At 38.9% G+C, this 19,588-nt stretch overlaps 1 protein-coding gene across 4 annotated transcripts in view; it reads left to right on the top strand.

The window, feature by feature from the left end:
* Positions 1–19,588, top strand: part of trappc9 (trafficking protein particle complex subunit 9) — a 185,894-nt gene that overhangs the window by 3,925 nt on the left and 162,381 nt on the right. For 2 of the 4 annotated variants that reach the window (XM_020090866.2, XM_069516451.1), the window contains 7 exons: positions 158–303; positions 1,599–1,724; positions 2,497–2,523; positions 3,598–3,719; positions 5,559–5,684; positions 6,938–7,154; positions 13,181–13,324. In XM_020090866.2, coding sequence (XP_019946425.2) covers positions 158–303; positions 1,599–1,724; positions 2,497–2,523; positions 3,598–3,719; positions 5,559–5,684; positions 6,938–7,154; positions 13,181–13,324 — 908 coding nt within the window. The remainder of the gene's footprint in view (positions 1–157; positions 304–1,598; positions 1,725–2,496; positions 2,524–3,597; positions 3,720–5,558; positions 5,685–6,937; positions 7,155–13,180; positions 13,325–19,588) is intronic. The other 2 variants (XM_020090867.2, XM_069516452.1) reach the window with 1 other exon arrangement.

The raw sequence follows: 19,588 nt of genomic DNA, 5'->3' as shown, positions 1-19,588 counted from the left end.
TGGACAATATTAGAATTGCAGAGCTGTTTTGAGATCTCCAGTATATGAAAAGAAAAAAAAAGGCCAAATTCACTTGTTATTCAATAAGTCGTACGACTTTATTCACCCTGCTGTTGTCTGAAAAAAAGTGTTTTTCTTTCCTGCTGCTTTCCCCCAGGCATTATAAGAAGCGTTGCCAGGGACGGATGAGGAAGCATGTCGGGGACCTGTGTCTCCAGGCGGGAATGCTGCAGGACGCCCTGGTCCACTACCACATGGCTGTGGAGCTGCTCAGAGGGGTTAATGACTTCCTCTGGCTGGGTGGTAAGTCTGGTGGATGGCAAGACCACAGCCTGTTTATTTGCTGATGTTGATGTGTTATGGTATGAAATGTTCTATGGGGCCACATAACAGCACTGTTGGCTGATGTGTCTGTAATTTGTTTCAGATGGAGTCTGACCAATACTGGACTTTTGAGACCAGAACTAAAATTGACATTTGAGAGTTTTTAATGCCGCCAAGCTGGCAACAACCAGTGGCTGGAGGCATTATGTTTTCGGGTTGTCCGTCCGTCCGTCTGTTATTCCACATGTCCGTGCATCCATCCGTCCCGACCATTCTTGTGAACATGATATCTCAAGAACGCCTTGAGGGAACCTCTTCACTTTGGAACAAATCTTCACTTGTTACATTAAAATGTACGACACAAAAACAATTTTTTTAGAAAATTGTGATCAAGATACCAAGCAGGAGACTGAACTGTTAAAAGATAAACATGCAGTATAGAAAGAAAACACTGTAACAAACACATTTTTGCATTTTAATGCTGCAAATTCTGGTCACTTATCATCCAATCTAGCCTCTGGTGGTATCAGCCAATATTTCAGTGTAGACAATGGATGTCTGGGCCAAGACTCAGTTTTGCGTTTGCTGTACAATGTTAACAGTCTGTCTAGTTCCTTTTATCACACAAGTCAAACGTTTCTCCACACAAAACACAGACAACAGTGATTTGAATAAGTGTTTTAGGTCCAGGCGACAATTTGGCTAAGCCCTAATATCAGCTATCTGCATATGAATGCAGATAAAAAGCTGATAGCAGATGCATTTCACTCCATGTGTTCTGACTCTTTCACTCTCCACAAGGACTGTTTGCCAGTGGGCAACCAAAGCCTGCTCAAACATGATTGGTCTGTAGTACAAACAGAAACCCAAAGGCTTCCTGCCCCAAAATCCTGTCGCTTGCCTACAGATTGTACATATTCCCATGCAGAAGGTGTTCATAGAGATTACTTTATCCTCTGACCTATACACCAATACAGATTTATTTGTGATATGAGAACAATAACCAATGATACTGGTCAGGCTGTTGTTTGTGTCGGCACTTTCCATCTAACTGTCTGTTTTTAATTTGCTCTAATCACATCTGATGTGCAGTGACTGCAGCTGTAGAGTCTTTTTTTTGTTTTGTTGTTGAAGCAAACAATAGGCAGTGCAAACATCTGGATCACAGACGGACCTTCAGACACTCTTGAAGGTGTAATATCTAGGAAACAAAAATGGAAAGAACAAAGGAGAGATTAAAAATCCTTTCATTATTGCTGTGTTTTCGTCTGCAGCTGCGTTGGAGGGTTTGTGCTCGGCGTCTGTGATATTCCACTACCCTGGAGGCACAGCAGGGAAGAAAGTAGGACGCAAGCCAAGTGTCTCTCAGCCAGCAGATGCCGGCAAACGCCACAGACCAGGTGAGCACAGCGCTCTGTAAGTGGACTGATGGAAACAGAGGAGTGGATGGGACGACTGTTAAACATCTGTTTTCTGTGACGGAGTCAGAGTGTCGCTAACTGCTAACTGTCAACTCCAACAACGCTAAACTTTTCTCTGCTAAGCTGCTTCTCTAATTTACCCTGATGACACTTATTCAAATTTAATTCAAATTGATCTGTGTTTAATCTGTTAATAACATGGTGTTTTATTAACACTGTCTTTAGCATGAATATATGTATGTGTGTGTGTGTGTGTATATGTAATGTTTGTTACTAATGATGATCATTTTTCAATCATTTAGTTAGTATATTAAAAATGTTGTACTGATTTGCAAAGCTATGAAATAAGGAAAAGCAAACTAATATTTATTTTAGAAATCCAAACCTTATTTTTGGTATTTTTCTTTCAAAAAGTACTTATATTTAGTCAGAAATTACTCAATATAAGTCAGATTATCATTTCTTTTTTAAATTTTCTTTTTTTAACCTAAGCAAATTAATTGCACAAGAAATAACCCTTATCCAAATTTTAAATAACAAATGATCATTTGAAATATATATGTTTTAGTTTTTAAATTTAGTCCAAATTTGTTTCGGTGAACTAATTTGCATGCTGAGAGTTTATCGCTGCTCATTGATTAGTGTATTTTATAGATGAGCAGCAGCAGCAGCAGCCATTGCGCAGACTAACACTGCTAACATTGCGCCTTCCGTCATGGAATGAATCTGCATTCTTTCTCTTTGTCTGTAGGCGCTCAGGAGGTTCTCATTGACCCAGGTATGGTAACTAACTTCGCTCTCGTAGACAACACTGCCCGTTTGCTTGTGCTCGCATTAACCCTGTGTTTTTTTTTGTCATCGTACACCGTCAGAGTCTTTATTTTGAAAATCAGCTGATGTTTTGTTCTCCTTTGTTGGTTTAAAATCACCTTTTTGATTCTCATGCCCCCACTGTTTCTCACAGCCACAGTTTTGGTGTCCAGTATCACATGACTACATGATCGAAGACCAAACCTTTTCTCTCAGTTCCACTTCCATGCTCAATTTATTGAGCCCCCATTATTCTAACAACTCACATATTGCTTTTGATTATCACACAAAAATCACTAAACCATATCACACAAAAATGTGAATATGTATCTAGAATATTAACCTCTTAAAACCTAAGTTTGTTTGTCTGTAAAAGAACCAGCTGGTGTGAGTCTGTTAGCAGTGGAGCACACGTTGATTTTTTACTTGATAAATGCTCACTGCTGCCCAACCTCTCACTATCATAGCCTAGAAAAATAAATCAAATAATGTATTTATATTCTGTCACTTCACTGTCTCAAAACCTGTACTTTATCTTGTTCTGTGCAAATATTGTGTGAAGTGCTTTCTTTTCATCATGTTTAATGAGCAATTTGGCCAAGAAACGGTGCAACACAGCATCTCGTTATTCACACGTTTATCATAGTGACAGCACCACAGGGTCTCTGGGCACAGGCCCGTTGGTGACTTACTCTCAATTGCTGTATGTAGTCCAAGCAGATTTGGCCCAGAGATGCTCCTTGCAATTGCTTTTTAAACATTTGAGGTGTGAGTGTAATTCTCACTGAGACTCCAAAGGCCTCAGAATATTCATGATATCACTTGTTACTGGTGTAAGGGAGTGTGGTTCAACATTTGAACGCTGAATATCTGGCTCTTATTTACAGTAAAACATGTATCAATATACATGTGGCGGTGGTCATGTCATGCCTTTACAGGTTCCCCTTCTTCCTGTCCTTTCATTTCCTTTTCTAATGGAACAGATTGATGGATGTTCCTCCCAGCATCTTTCTAATCATATTCCAACCTGTTTTGGGTGTAGGTGCCCTCACAGCCAATGGCATTAGTGCAGACACCAGCGCTGAGATTGGACGAACGAAGAACTGCCTGAGTCAGGAGGACATTATCGAGAAATACAAAGAGGCCATCTCCTACTATGGAAAGGTACAGACCTCAACCTGCAGAACCGTAAAATCAAAATTTCTACCAATACAAATACTTATATAGAATATATTCTAGTGTTAGTATTAGCTCAGTATATCAGTCATATCTCAGTGTTGTCCAAATTCTTATTTAGTGTTTGACTGTTGATAATGCTTTCAATAAGTTAAGGTCTGTTGTGATTTAAATTTATATTGCATTTTTCAAGTATCAGCTCAGTTGTTTATTGTCTCAAAAGTAACAATTGTTTTCTAAAAATAAGAACGAATAATTGAATAATCAGTGATTTTTCTTTTTTGATCAATCCATTTTGTACCACATACCCAGTCCAGGTCCCTTTAATTTAATAAATAACATTATTATTTATTATATATAATGATGAATAACCCTCGATCATATATTGGACAGCATCAGTGTGAAAAAGCTACTCATGCATTCTGTGTGTGTCTGTCTATCTGAGAATACAGAATACCTGATGACAATGACGTCAAGATTTCCACCTTCAGTTGTTTTTGGTCTTTTGATGGATCCATAACAAAAATATCAAAAATAAGTCTTGTTATTTTACACTAAACAAAGCTCTGGACGTCTGCAGGAGCCACAAACTTAGACACAATGATTCACTCTTAAAGGGATATTTCATTCAAAAATTAAAATTCACTCTTTATCTACTCACCACTATGCTGATGGAGGGGTGAGTGAAGTGTGAAGTGTTTGAGTCCACAAAACACCTCCACTGGCATAGTGGTGAGTAGATAATGAGTGCATTTTTCAGTGAACTATCCCTTTGTTCATGAGCAACAAGCTGTGATCAGCAGACATCAGAGTTCTACTGGGGATTTTTGGCTGCTGTGGCTCTCTGATGGAGACGTGTCTCTTGTGACCTCGGTTGACACCATCGAACCTGAAGATCCAGGGCTTTGAAAATGAACAAAACAGTCTTGAATCCTAAGACATGGTCATATATGGCAGTGTTTATGACCAGGTTGCGTTCGCACTAAGCCACCACTCATGGGAAGAGATGTGGCTACACGTCCATCTAGTAGTATTTATCCCTCTCACCAGGGGGCAGTATTTGATCTGGTTTGATGAAGTTTAAAGGCAGTGACAGTGCTGGAGACATTGGACCAGTATATTCTGACGGCACCTGTTTATTACTGAACGATACATGGGGACAAGAGTTACAAATGAGCAAAGCGCATATGCAATAAGGAAATCAGTCAGTGATGATAATCTGTTAAAAAGCAGACAAATTAGTAAGTGTAACATATCTGTTCATGGCATAATATATACGTAGTGACTGCTGTTCTTGTACAAAGTCACAAAGAATAGCATTAAAGTATCCTCATAGCTTAGGGAAAGCTGAATAGGCTCATTATGGTCCCACACTATTCATAAGCAGTCCTGTGCTTTATCTTCATTATTATAATTGCCTTTTTGCACTGACCTCCCTCAGCCCTTTTACCTGTAACTAGTTTATTCAGAATTAAATTAGGTCTCAACACATAGCCATTCAGATATTAATTGAATTTTAATGAGATTTGAAGTGGAGGGAAGTTGAGGGACGGCGTGATAAAATATGAGCTTTGGCTTGACATGAAGGCATCGGCGGCTCCGGTTTTCCGGCTGGGAATCCCTGAAAAACGAGCGGGGCGACAGGGGACCGGAGTTATCTCGCTTGTTTGTCATCTCTGTGTGCGCCGCGACTGATGAGGGCGGTCATATGTTAATGAAGAAACACTCCCTCTGATTATAAGGTGGGTTGCAGAAGTCACGGTGACCCTCATTGAGTAATTATCTCCCCTCCACCGCCCCCATGCCCCTTCCTGTTATCTCCCGCAGTATAAGAACGCAGGCGTGATCGAGCTGGAGGCCTGCGTGAAAGCGGTGCGGGTGCTTGCTATTCAGAAGAGGGCGAGGGAGGCCTCCGAGTTCCTGCAGAACGCTGTTTACATCAACCTGGGACAGGTATGCTATCTGACTGAAAAATCACAAGCTTTTCCACGGGGTGATTCATACGTCCACAGGGAGTCCACAGTAGAGTGTAGTGCATCTGATTCAGTGTGGCTGCAGGATATCTTTCTATTAAGAGGAAGGGACACTAACACAGAACTGACCAGTCCCATTTGTATCCTATTATCTTTTGTCATAGCTCTTTATCATTAAAGCTGAACATTCGTCTTTATCTATTCTTTTTCTTTTATAGAATGAATGAATGTTTTCCCCCTAAGTGATAAACGTCTTGTTTCTTTATGTGACCGATGCAGACAACAGAATCACCTCCAGCTTTGCCCTTTAACTAAAGTTGTTGCCTCTTTCTCTCAGGTTTTATATCTCAATATACTGAACTTATAAACGTATATTTTTGATGGTTCAGTCCAGAGACTGTATATAAAGATAGGTGACTTGACAGCTCCCCCAAAAGTGAAGCCAAAGCGTCTAGATCATTACCTGGTGGCTGCCTTCAGTGTGAGTCATTTCTCCTGCCTCCTCCATGTTAATGAATGGGACATGGATAAAAAAAGTCAAAGTACACATCAAATCAAATAAAAAGATGATCTCTGTTATTCACTGTAGTTCTTATTCCACCCATTTTTGGTCAGTGATTTATTTCTCTGGGAACTTTGGTTTAAATGAGTTATTTGATTATATGAAAACGTCATAAACTGAGACTGACTCATGATTGGTGGAGAGCATGTCGACAGGACCCTGCTACTGTGGCTCCAGCAATAAATCTGTAATGGGCAGATTCTGGCACTAAATGTGCGTTTGTATCTGGAATATTTTGGCTTCATTTCTGGATAGTGCGAAGAAATGGAGACGTGTCATCCATCTTTATATACGGAGCAGACAAATTTCATTTCAAAATACTCTTCTTAGATTAACCATAATATAATATAATATAGTAAACCGTGTCTGTAAAAATTTAATTACTTTTTCAGAATCTTTTCTGCAAAAAGATTTACTCCTCAGTCCTGATATATATTCTATATATTGCCCAAACAAACACAAACTCCTCTCATACAAACACATCTTGAACTCAGAGGATAGAGAGACCTTCCTGCTTCAGCAGCTGAATGTGAAAACAGTCTTCTAGTGAACTCCGCTCATAGGTCACTGTGCAGAACAAATCACAAACATTCAAGCTTAGTAACAATAAGAAAAATACACTTTTTTATTGTATAATGTGGTTTAGTTTCACACCATTTCTGTTACTTCAGTTATCGGAGGAGGAGAAGATCCAGCGTTACAGCATCCTGTCCGAGCTCTACGAACTGATTGGTTTCCATCGCAAGTCAGCCTTTTTCAAGCGCGTTGCAGCGATGCAGTGCGTGGCTCCCACCATCCCAGAACCTGGCTGGAGGGCCTGCTACAAGCTGCTGCTGGAGACTCTGCCCGGATACAGCCTTTCACTTGACCCCAAGGATTTCAGCAAAGGTAGGCCTGGACACTTGGAGGTAGTAGAATAAATTATTTGGGGGATTATTTGAAACTTTAGAGTAATAAATTGCTTCTTAGTTTGTTCAAGATGCATAATCTCCAAGTGATTCATATTCACATTGGATACAGTAGGTTTCAGGGCTGCAGTTTACGCAGTTTTCCAACATGACCTCCGGAAGAGGTACGCATAATTGTGTCCTGACGCTCTGGAGTTTGCTTTAGTAGTGTTCAGGCGAGGGGTGGCAAAGGAGGAGGAGGAGGAGGCAGGATGTAACTTATGCATTTGGTCACCTGCTTTTGTTTTCAGCACATCATCAGGTGTCAGCTCTTATCTCTAAAAGCTCTCTTGACATCTTCATCCCTGTCTTCTATGTGTATGCGTATAACATGTGTATGTTTTCTTTTTGTTAGTTTCAATTGTAGAAAAGCAGCTCTACAACCAATCATTATCTGTTATTATATGATTCTGCTCTACAGAACGTACACAGTAAAATTAGATGAAAATATAAAGTATAAATCCCGTTCACATTTTAAATGTGAAACTGGAGAGTATTTGATGTTTCTGCTTGGTAATTGACTTAAACTAGATAGTGATTATCAAAGGGTTATATATAGGGTTAGGCTGATTAATTTTCTGAGGAACAAAATAATAATGATAATCAACCAATTCTTTCAGCTCTTGCGTGTTAGAGACGTCCCGGCTTATTTAAGGTTTAATATATTTCTGATCATATGTTTTTTGAAATAAGAATATATATGTATATAATAACTGCACTCTTATCAAAATATGACTTTACTCATGCAGGTATTAAAGATTTTTCATATTGAACTTTAGCATAAAACATTGACATAAAGTTTCCTACCAGCAAGTGTTTCATTGATACTGTAAAATCCAATGGAAGGACATACACAGTATTTTCTAAGTGAAAAGAAAAACAGTTCTACATATAAATTGAAATACTTGAAATATAATGATATATATATTGCTTGAAAAAGTACAGTGGGGTCTGTGGGAAAGTGATCTCAGACTTTTGGACCTAGAAGGTATGTTTTTTGTTGAAGCTTCTATTATTGGCTGTATGAGTAAACCCTGCTTCTCTGTAAAACAGCAAATTAATCACATTTTGAAGCATTCTCAGTGCATAACAATTTCAGTAAACCTGGAATTTTTATCCTTTGTCTGATGTAAATTGGAGCCATAAATGAGATTCGAGGTCCAAACTTGAGGGTCTAACATAGAAAGCAAACAACATCTGCACATTCAACAGAGGCAATAAAGAAGAAGTCTCAGTCTGAGGAAAAAACAAACAAACAGAGATTGAACTCATTCCATCATAGTTGGATTCATTCATTTTTTTCAAAGCGCCACGAGTCAAGCAGTGCAGATTTTATGTCAGTGAGTAAATCTCAGTGAGGGGATCTTTTTCAAAATGAAAGCTGTGGGTGGCAGTGGTGTAAACACATATTTGATGGATACACGAGATGAATAGCGTGGCTTCATTCCACCTCAAGCTTTGCTGTCTTTTCAAGAGTGCTCCTTCAGGCTGTTCTGCATTCAAGCCACCACTTCGCTCAAACAGAGCCACAGCTGAGACCTGACCCGAGCTTCTGTAGACTCTTTGGTAAGGTCCTTATCAGAAGCATCTCAGTTCGACAGACTCTTGACCCCCGCTCATTGCAGCCATGCGGCCTTGGCAACACAAAAGACAGTGCTCGCAGCTAACCAAAAAAAAAGGAAAGCGCTCAGGGATGTCCATATTTCCTCTTTTTATTTCGGTATTCAAGAGACACTGTGAGATAATTTTTCTTTGAAATGCTGTAAATCTTTGGCCTTGTTTCCTTTGTAAACTCATTAAATACAAGCTGCAGGTTGTTGGAGGGTTGTTGCACTTAAACTGAAAGGTTGATTAAAATGATGTTTGGGAGACATTACACCAATAGCACTTACTATATTAAATATCTGTCTTTTACTGCTATTATGATTTTCCCATCATACAAAAAGTAAAAAATGTTATGTAGATAATAAACCTGTTTCTGATTGAGATTTTAATATGTCATAAACTAAGAGGTGTGAATGACCTTATCAAGTTGTATTATGGGTAGTGAAACATGCAGGATTCTTGGTAAAAGTTGTATAAGGATTCTGTATCTTGGCCTCTGAAGCACTCTTCATGATATATTTTTTTCCCCCAAACAAGACATTAATTTTAACCACAGGCGCAGCAATGAGTTCATTTCAGCTTCTGCAACCAACAGATAACGTTACATTGCAGTTTTGCCTCATTTGTACATAGGAAATTGAAGCTAAATCATAGCACATTAGTGCTGTTTTTGTGGTTTCTTGCGGTACTTTTAGCAAAGCGATTGATTTGAAGAAGTGATTTTATTTTATACAAGCAACATTTTCAAGGCACTTCTGAGAGTTATTTTTAAAGTAAAGTACCTTTTAATAGGTTAAAGTGTGAATGTCATGAAGGGACTTAGCAATTTAACTTGTGTCTAACCCATTAAGCGCTTTTTATATGAGGAGGAGGATCATAAAATCAATTGTAAATGTTACAGGAAGGCAGTGCAGAGCAGCGAAAACTGGATTAATGTTCTCTCACCCATTGTTGATCACGTGATGATTTAAAGTTAGACATTAGACAACAATAATTTCCAACGCTCCCATCCCATTAATAGATTTTTGCCACTTTTTAAAGTCAACATTTCAGATGTTTTTCACAGACACTGGGGACACTTCACCTCTAATTTCTCATACAACTAGAATTGCACTCAGTAGAGTGCATATTACTGCCAAGACCCAACCGTCCCTTTTAATTTAGTCAAGCTGCAACAAATTGCACACACTCATAGATATCATTCCTCTGGGTATGGGTGTTTTTTTTTTTATAGGTTCTCCTCATTATTTCTTGAGATTTTCACAAAAATATCGAAAAATACCCTACCTTGCTTTTTTAATGGAATGCATTCCAAAAGTTAATTGGTTCCTCCTTTGCCCATTCCCCACCAACTTTCAATAAAATTGGTTCATATTTTTCTGCAGAGTTCTGCTAACAGACAAACACAAACACAGACAACAATGAAAACAGAAGAAAAACCCTTGGAAAGTGCACCCCCCCACCAAGGCCAGCGCCCTTTCTCCTCCTGCTATAAAGACAGAGAAAAAACATTTCTTGATCTGCCCATCTATACAGATCCATGCCAAATTTCATGAGGTTCTACCTTTGGCCATGCCCCATCCCATCACCAAACTTCATGGAAATTGGTTCAGTAATTTTTGAGTAATCCTGCAGACCAAAAAACTGAGAAACAGGTAAAAATGATAAATAATAAAGCCAAACACAAAACTGGCTGAACGGGGAGACCATTCCGAAAGACTTCAGCTGTATATAGAAAATAACATTGCTCTCCCAAGTGAGGCCCAGGCATCTTATCCCAGGACAGTAGCCGCAGGGCTGATTGGAAAGCAGGGAGTGATTGCTGCACAGTAAGTCCCCTGGGTGAGAGGATCAGGTGTGAGTTTATCAGCAATAAGCTGAAGAGGCGAGTTCAAGTGAGAAAGTAAAATGGGGATCACTGGTGCATTCCAAAATGGCTGCTTTGCTCTGAGATACAGTGGAACAAATCACTTTGTAAGAGTCTCAAAGGTCCTTTTTCACTACTCGCCTATTAGAAATCAGGAATCTTTCCTTCTGTCTTTATCTCCCTCTTATGTAGAGCCCTGTCCTTAAAAGAAACATGAATTAGTGTATTCTCAAGGAGAAAAGTGGCAGTTTGTTATATCTCATCAGCCCGCATGTTTGAATATTTTCCATCAGAGGCAGTCTGAAGGTACAGACCTCAGGTTTAGCCTGACAGTGTGACCTCTCGGACTGGACAACACACTTACTATCTCTGCCAAGAAGGTAACTACTGGAGGGATTACCACAAAACTTGGTGGAAGAGTGGATGGATGAGGAAGGACCTGTAAAATTTCGTTAAGTATCCAGATTAGGGGGTGCAAAAAAAAAAATATTGTTAGAGCTATGTTAGAACACATTTTCATTCAGACATGTCCAAATCGCACATTGAATAATTTAATATATTTTTTATATTTAGAAGATAGATATCTCTTAGTGTATGCATTTTGGTGCAGCTTGACCACATTTATTGGACTTTTGGGCCTTTGCTGCGTTATGCCATTCTAGTGTCTAGTGTGTGTTAACTGGATTGCCAGACCCCTCCAGCTCAGGTCTGAAAACACCACAAATTAATTTCTACATGTTAGAGCAAAGCAACATCCTCGGAAAATCCAAAGTGTCCTCTGGATTACTGTCCTCCAGATAAGTGCTGGTTTTGGCAGACTTGTGGAAGTCAGCTATTTTTAGCCTGCTTAGTGGGTGCATTTTCCCAATAAAGGTATTGCATTTACAGTTTGTCCAGAATGCAGAAGAAGTCAGGATGAATAATTACCACAGCTGATAAGTGAAAAGCATGGCCTGCATGATTTGATGTTATTGGAAGTGGTATTTAAGCTGTGGAAACATCAGAATGTTTACAAAATATCCTTCCTCCATCCCTTCCTCCATCCCCCGCGGCCTCCTGAGCACATCTTTCCTTTAGTTTCCTTTCCCACTCAGTGAGTCAACAGTCGACAGCTGGGAGTGGAGCAGGGGATCTCTTTCGGGGGTTGAGGGTCTTATGTAACAGTGGGTTTCAGGCTATTAAGACGTCTTGCAGTGCTTTGCAGAGCAAACAACACAGGCTAGGGTAGCACCACAGCGGAGCACATGATGTGATTGTCTGCAGTGGGGATAGATCAGTTTTAAGAGATGGCTCCAGTGAAAACACTTGAGCTTGATCTAATTATGAGAGAAGCATTATGAGAATGCCAAATTGAAACTTATGAAGGTCGGTCACACACTTGTTGTAAACTTGTTGAATAATTGTGCAGGTGAATTAACAATGTTTGTGTAGAATTTAGAGCTAAAACATTACAAAATGTATATTTTTTTAATATGACAAATGTAGGCCTCATGATCAATTGATGTTCAGTGTTATCAGCCATGTTCTGTTTTGATTTATCATATCAGACAAAAACTGTGTAAAATAGACCCTTAAATAACTTGAAAATAGAAAATTATATTTTTTTGTAAAAGAGCGGAGTTTTGATTAAGGATAACAATATGGTAAAAGCCGACCAAACTAGAATGATGCTTGAAGCACATACAGTACGTCCACCAAGGCCCAACCATCCCCTAATAAAACCACATTTAAATTCACAAGATCCGTATTTTCATCTGGATCTGCACCAGTGTTAAAGAAAGTGAAACAATATTCCTGGCTCCGCCCCTTGAACTGGACGCACACCAATATTTAAAGTGTTCTTCCCTGACGCATACCTCATCTTTCCACCAAGTTTGGAAGTAATTCATCTGGTAGTTTGTGCGAATTAGTGCTAAACTGCAGACATAGAAACTAACAAATATACTGTAATGTTTTTTGTAAAGCTGTTTTTGGAATTAGAAGACTTCTTACAAAGGTTGATATAAGAACCAGTCATGTATCATATGTATTATGTTATTTAACTGCAGGCATTAGTGGGTTTTAAAACAATAACAGAATTTGACAAAATCTATATTAATTTAATATTAATATAATGAATATAATTTTATTTTGGTCAAACTAATATTTCTGCAACTTAATTGTTTTTATAAGCATTAAATGATTTGATCAGGTAACAATATTTTACTATTAATATCCTAGATTGATAAAATCTAATTTCTTTTCAAATCAGGTCAATCAAGAGAACAAATACGAATCAATACTTTATGATTTTGAAATGATATTGAAAGAGTTATTTTACATTGGGTAGAGTTTGGGTTTTTCTGTATAAATGAACAGAATCAGATTCTACAGATTCTTTTGAGGCCTCTGCACAGATTTGGTTTGATAATTGTGTAACATTAGATGCCAGCAATGTCAAAGCTGAGTGTAGTTGTTATAATCTCTCTCTCTCTCTCTCTCTCTCTCTCTCACAGGGACTCACAGAGGCTGGGCTGCAGTACAGATGCGCCTCCTGCACGAACTCGTATACGCCTCGCGTCGAATGGGCAACCCTGGCCTGTCCGTACGCCACCTGTCCTTCCTGCTCCAGACCATGCTGGACTTCCTGTCTGATCAAGGTCAGCCCACAATAAACACATTGGCAATATTAAGCCTCAGATTTTGATCATAGAAGTTAAACCCTATGAGGTGCTTCCAGCTTCATGCACAGACCAATTTAACAGCCACCCTGTGTTTTTGTGATTGTTGCATTATACCTTGTGCTTAATAGTATGCAATGCACAACAGAGCTTTTTCTTGGAGCGAGTGCACCATTGTGCTCTGACCAGAAATCCTGTGCAGCCAGGAGATAGGGCTTTTACTGAAGCAGCGTGAGCCAGACGGTCCACTGGCCACACAATAAAGGCCAGTGTAATCCTTGGTTGGCTACAGAGCATAAGAATGGAGTGAGGGACAGAGGTAGGGAGTGAGGGACGGAGGTAGGGAGGGAGGGAGGGAGGGAGAAGAAAGAGAAGAGGCATGAAGAACATGAAGCAGGCTTACCATATACAATATTAGACCTCAAAGGGACGTGTGCATCTGTGTTTAAAGTGCTGCTAGTACAGATCTGGCTAAAAACAAATTTCTGCTGGATGGTGAGAAAAAAATCCTAAATGATGTAATTACTACTGCTACTGTTGAGCAGTTTGTCACCGGTGAAACTGACGTCTTGAGCAGTGTTCTTGCTGTGGTAAAATACAATTTTGTCTTTACTTAATGTGACTTTTTGGGCTCAGAGTGCTGCCCACTGCAGTTTGGGTGCACTCCTCTCACTGCCTTCACTTCACGTCTGACTGCGATATTAAAAATGTCAGAAAGTTAAATGTAGGTCACTCGTGTGAAATGAGTCCCCATTGATGTGCGTTTGACTTTGTGTGCGTGTGTATGTTAAGCATAGAATACCAATGGTTTTATTCAAAGCATACACGTGTAATTGTGTGAGCACGTTTTTAAATTATTGGAACTACAAGAAAATACAGTTTAATTGAAAGGGAACAAAGAAAAGTCAGAGGTGATTCATTCTCTTCTGTTTTAATGTCATCACGTCCCTCACAGGAGCTATTCTATATCAAAGTTGGTCTGGGTCTTTTCAAAAGGCCTCACACACCGGTTGTACCTTTTCAAGTCATCGCTGGTATCATTAGAAATGTAGTTTGAATATTTTATGAAAGCCTTCACCTTTTTAGCAGAGCTAGAATTTAAGATCACTCCCAGCGGCTCTTCGTCTGGGTCATGACAAGGTGACCAGGTAGGGCTAATTATACCAGCTTCTGGCACTGCCTCAGAGAACGGGCTCAGTGAGCGACATTTGATGAGGGAGAGTAAAAAAACACGACCAGAAACATAAATGTGAAGACGAGCGGAGCAGCAGAACTACAGTTTTCTTGTCGCCTCTTCTTCGAACAGAACTGTGCAGTAATAGACTGTGGTATGTTGGTTACAGGCTGATTACAAGTTTCATGTTCAAGCTTCAAGTTTGTTTATGTCATTCCAGCCATAACTGTGAAACACATAGAGCAAAATTGTTTTTTTCAGGAACAGTGCGCCCAATAAAAAAAAGCAGCAGACTTTAAGATCAGTGTGATAATCAGTAAGTGCAATTTAGTTGAAATGATTTTAAATAATACAAATATAATAACAGGCATAATGAATACTGCTTTAAAGGTAAAGTAGACACAATAATAAGCATAATAAATACCAGATTAGAAGTAGCTTGTTTTTTCCATACAAATTTAGAGAGCAGTCCGGTGGGAAGAAGCTGTTGCAAATCTGCTCATTTACGTCATGTACAATTTTGCTACGGATGCTATATAATCAAATGCAAAACCTAGAACAATTCTAAAGCCTGCATGAAAAACAGAGATATTTATTCATTAATTGCAGCATTGGAATAACCTATTCTTCAATTAAAAGTAGATTCAAACCTTTTGGGAGAATTCTTCCTCTACAATTATGTTTACAACATTCAGTGCTCATCATTATTCATCATTATTGTTATGCATTTGTTGCTTTTTATCTCCCACATGTTTATCATTCCCAACCCATAACGTTCAGAATGATTGTCTTTCTTTAATGTGCACAGCTTTATATGCTGATGTCTCTGTAGGTTATAATGTCATTTAAAATTTACCTCACTGATTTTCAGCCTCAGTGCAATTTACAACGAACGCCCCCTGGCTGTGAATCATAGCTCCACGTGTGTCCATAATGCCAAACACAGTGTAGCACAACAGTGTTGTACGACATTTATTTAAGATCACTGATGAGTTTTTGGAGCCTGCACACTGTCTCCTTGTCAGCATTGAGTTTCCATACTGTCTCTCATCCGTCTTAGTCTCTCATCAGTTTAAATTTAGACATTGTCTCATCTTTATGTGCTTTTTAAAAAAAATACCATTATATATAATTATAATTATACATAATAAAATACCATTTACCCATCTGGCTGCAAGACTAGGAACATTGTGGTAATTGCATTTCGACTGTTGGGTGTCTCAGGTGGTTGTGGTTGTTGCTGTTTTTAGTGTCTCTGAACTCTGCAACTCGCAACATTTAGGAAAACACAGAGGGACTGATACAGTAAAATATAATGGAAAAGTTGATGGCTGGTGTTATTTCCCAATCTTCATTAATCTCACAAGCTGCTGGCCAGAATTTCTCCATCAGGGACAGAGTATATGTCTGTTTATTACCTCAAGTGATTTGATGATGGGTAAATAATCCCTAACCACCAGTTACTGATCCTCTTGAGCTAGAAACCAACTAAAACAACCTAAATAACTTATATTCTGAGACAAATATGTGATGTTTTAAATGTGTCATTGCAATGAACAGTGAAATTATGCACCATTTAGCAAAAATTGCTCATTTAATTTTTCCAGCAAGTAGATTAAAATTGTTGTCTGGGGGTTGCAGTCTTTGAATAGTAATGCTAAAGGAAAAAAGATACGCACTCTGGAGATAGAGCAGCCTGATCTTGATGTTTTCTGAGTCTAACAATATACGCTGATGTGCAGTGGCTTCAAAAAATATATTCCGACCCTTTATCTCACATTATTGTGCAGATTTAACTCTAATGGTACAAATGGTACATTTGCCCATCAATCAGCACTCAATAAACCATAATGACAATGTTAATATATATATTTACACATGCAAATGTATTAAAAGCTTTTTTATACTACTGACATGTTAGCATTTCTACTAACAATCCTAAAATGCATTATTTATAACAGTTTTCACTAATGATGCATAATACGATGATATTAAGTGTTAAACATGTACTTTACTCTTACTACTTATCATTAAACCATTAAGTCTCTGTTAGATAGGGTGTAGTTAGTGAGGAAATGAGGGAGGCCTCTGGGACATTGCCAAAAGTCAAGAAATCACCTGCTATCAGCTTCTTTAATCTGTGAGTCCCCCAGCTTTGTGTGTGTGAAAACCAAATTTACAAATATGTAATTATAAATTGATTTTATCGTTTTGAGGCTTGAGTTTTCTGCAGCGGCCGCGGGTTAATGGCCGACCCGGCCCTTCTCTTCGTGACAATTTTACAGTACATAGACAAAACGCATACAAAATTACTTTTTTCACTTAAATGCCGATTTTGTACCACCGATCCTGCCATCTCTGCAAGAGCCCGCAAAGTCAACATGCTGTAGCAGTGCATGCAACAATTTGTGTAAACTATATGTTTCTTTTAAATGCTTAATATCAAACCTGAAAGATTAATGTCACCATTTCGGTTGCTCAGTCAGTTTCCAGTCGACAAGGGCTCTTTTTTTCAGCTGTAGCTTTTATTGTTTTGATGATTTATGTTCTGCTTGATGTATGTTTTTTTTGCTTCTGGCTTCTTGCTGGAAATAGCAACCAGAAAAATCTACATTATTCATAAAGCTGTTGACATTTCCGTTCCTGGTCTGTTAGTTGTTTTCATTTCACAGTATAATTTGATAAATCACCTTTTAAAATGTTCCTATTGTCTGCATTGTCGTTAAAGGCACTGTCTACAAATGATGAGCCTTAAAGAGCAGCTTATATATAAAATGTCTGAGGGGCCATCAACTGTACTGTGGATTTCTCTCATGCCATCGAATTGTGAAAATCTCTTTGATTTCTTAAATCAAAACAGAGTCATGTCATGAGCGTCTCAAAGTTCGAGGCCATGAACTCATAATAAATTGTGGAAATATGTAAACAAATCGTCAACATCAGTTATCCTTGTGTCATCGTAACATTATTTAGTGTGACATTAGCATCCTCCACAGAAAATAAACCAGTTATCATCCCTGATTCTCGCTTCTATTTGATTCGCTTAGCTTATCATCCATCAAACTAATGACAGTTACATGTCAGTCAAACTACATCTGACTACTCACTATTTACATTTCATTTTTAACACATCGCTCCGTTAAGCTGTCAGTCTACATCTGAAGGGGCCTTGGGTCCTCTCACACAGAGATACACTGCCTAGAAGCTAGTTGGTAAAACTAATAATATTAGTTATAAATATTGGTTGATTATAGTTATTGTTTTTAGACACTATATAGCTTCTTATATATTTCCATTATACCTTATCTACAGAAAGGAGAAATATGTAATTCGCTCTCAGCTCAGCTGCTCCTAACCTCACTTCTGTACATGAAAGTCATGTTTTACCTTGAAAAACGTCTTTAATCATCATCTCTGTCGAGGAAACATCGTATCTCCACAGAGTCAGAGGAAGTAGGCTGCACTTTGGCATCTTGATCATAGAGCTGTTATGAAATCCTAACTCACCATGCAGCGTCTCTCCTGCCGGGCTGCTGACAGCGCTGTTGTGCTGGGCTGTGCCGGCCTGCCTTGTGCTCTCTGGTGTTATGCTGCCCTCGGTTTCCATCACCCCTCTCTGCTTCCATCACAGTTCATACTGTGGTCACTTTACAAGTTCACAATCTGCCCCATTGTTGCTTCTACATTGCTCTGTGTACTGTGAGGCTGCTTAAAAAGACTTTTGGGCTTTTGCCTTTATTTGGATAGAACCGTATTAAGCGTGTAGGGGGAGTGACATGCAGCAATGGGCCACAAGCCGGATTCGAACTCGGGCCATTGCAGAAAAACCCCCATTACAGTTTCATAATGTAATTCTAATTTTCATATTGAACCAAAGGATTTCTTACAATGTTTACAACAATTTTACCATTTTCTTTACTTTGGCATCTAACGTGTAGAATTTCCACAACCACTTTTCAGTTTCTTTGCTGTCTGGATCATAGCGTCCTCTATTTTCGTAGCAAACCAACGTAACATCACCTGTCAGTAGAGTAAGTCAGTAAAGAGGGCATGTGATGGGTCAAGCTGATAGTCAGCCCCCTCTGCTGGATCAGGAGACAAACTACTTCAGATAGTCTACTGTATATTTTGAAACTGAACAGGTCATTACAGTTCGAATATGAACATTTCCCCCCACGCTTGAATGATCTGGAAATAAAAAGTGACAGCCTAGCTCAAACAAAAACAGCAGAGAGTAAACACATCAAGTAATAAGGAACAAAAGGAGGGAGAAGATTGAACATTTAGTGCAGTAGAACACACCTGAAAGACTGTGGTTATGGAGCATCATCTACAATTGAATCAATACGTTGTTTGCTCTTCACAAATTGAGGCTCACCTGCTGCTTTACGAATTATGTTCGATCTATCCTGACAAACTGGGAGTAATACAAAAGATGCTGTCGGAATACCTGAGTCCCCTCATTACAGTCACGCTAATTTGCACGGTCTGAGCATTATTTCACTGTTTATTCAGAAAGGAATGCTCGGTCACGTCAACCTCTTGAAAGTGCAGCCGTAATGAAGTGGTTGCCAGGAAAGGAGGACTGCAAACAAACTTGTTAGATGAAGGCAGATTGAGCAGGTGCAATTTTAAAAAGGGTCTGGCTGCTGTGTTGTACAACACGGTGATGTAAGTTCAGTTTTCACAGAAGAGGATCCAGAGAAAACTTTTACAAATGCAACCTTTCATCCTGCCTTCAATTCTTTTTCTTGAAGAGTAACACTTGGAGATGAGATTGTTTAGTTCGTGAAATGTGAGAGCTGCACCTTTTCTCCTGCCTTTTTCGTTAAGTGTAAAAATGTGTCTTTGCTTATCTGGACAGTGTGTTCCACCTGTCAGGCTTATAATGCGCTTTGTTGTGTTTGTCTGGGCATAAGGCTGGGTAAAAAAAAAAGACAAGAGAAAAAAAAGAAACAAGTCAACAAAATATAGTTTGGTTTTTTTCTACTTAAACCCATGGGTTTGGTTATTGAGGGACTCCAACTCACCAATCTGACCTTAAGAAAATTTGATTGGCTAGGGACAGG

Source organism: Paralichthys olivaceus, chromosome 20, assembly GCF_024713975.1.
Source record: "Paralichthys olivaceus isolate ysfri-2021 chromosome 20, ASM2471397v2, whole genome shotgun sequence".
Lineage (NCBI taxonomy): Eukaryota > Metazoa > Chordata > Actinopteri > Pleuronectiformes > Paralichthyidae > Paralichthys > Paralichthys olivaceus.
Note: the sequence above shows the minus strand (reverse complement) of the source record. Positions and strands in the feature narration are given on the sequence as shown.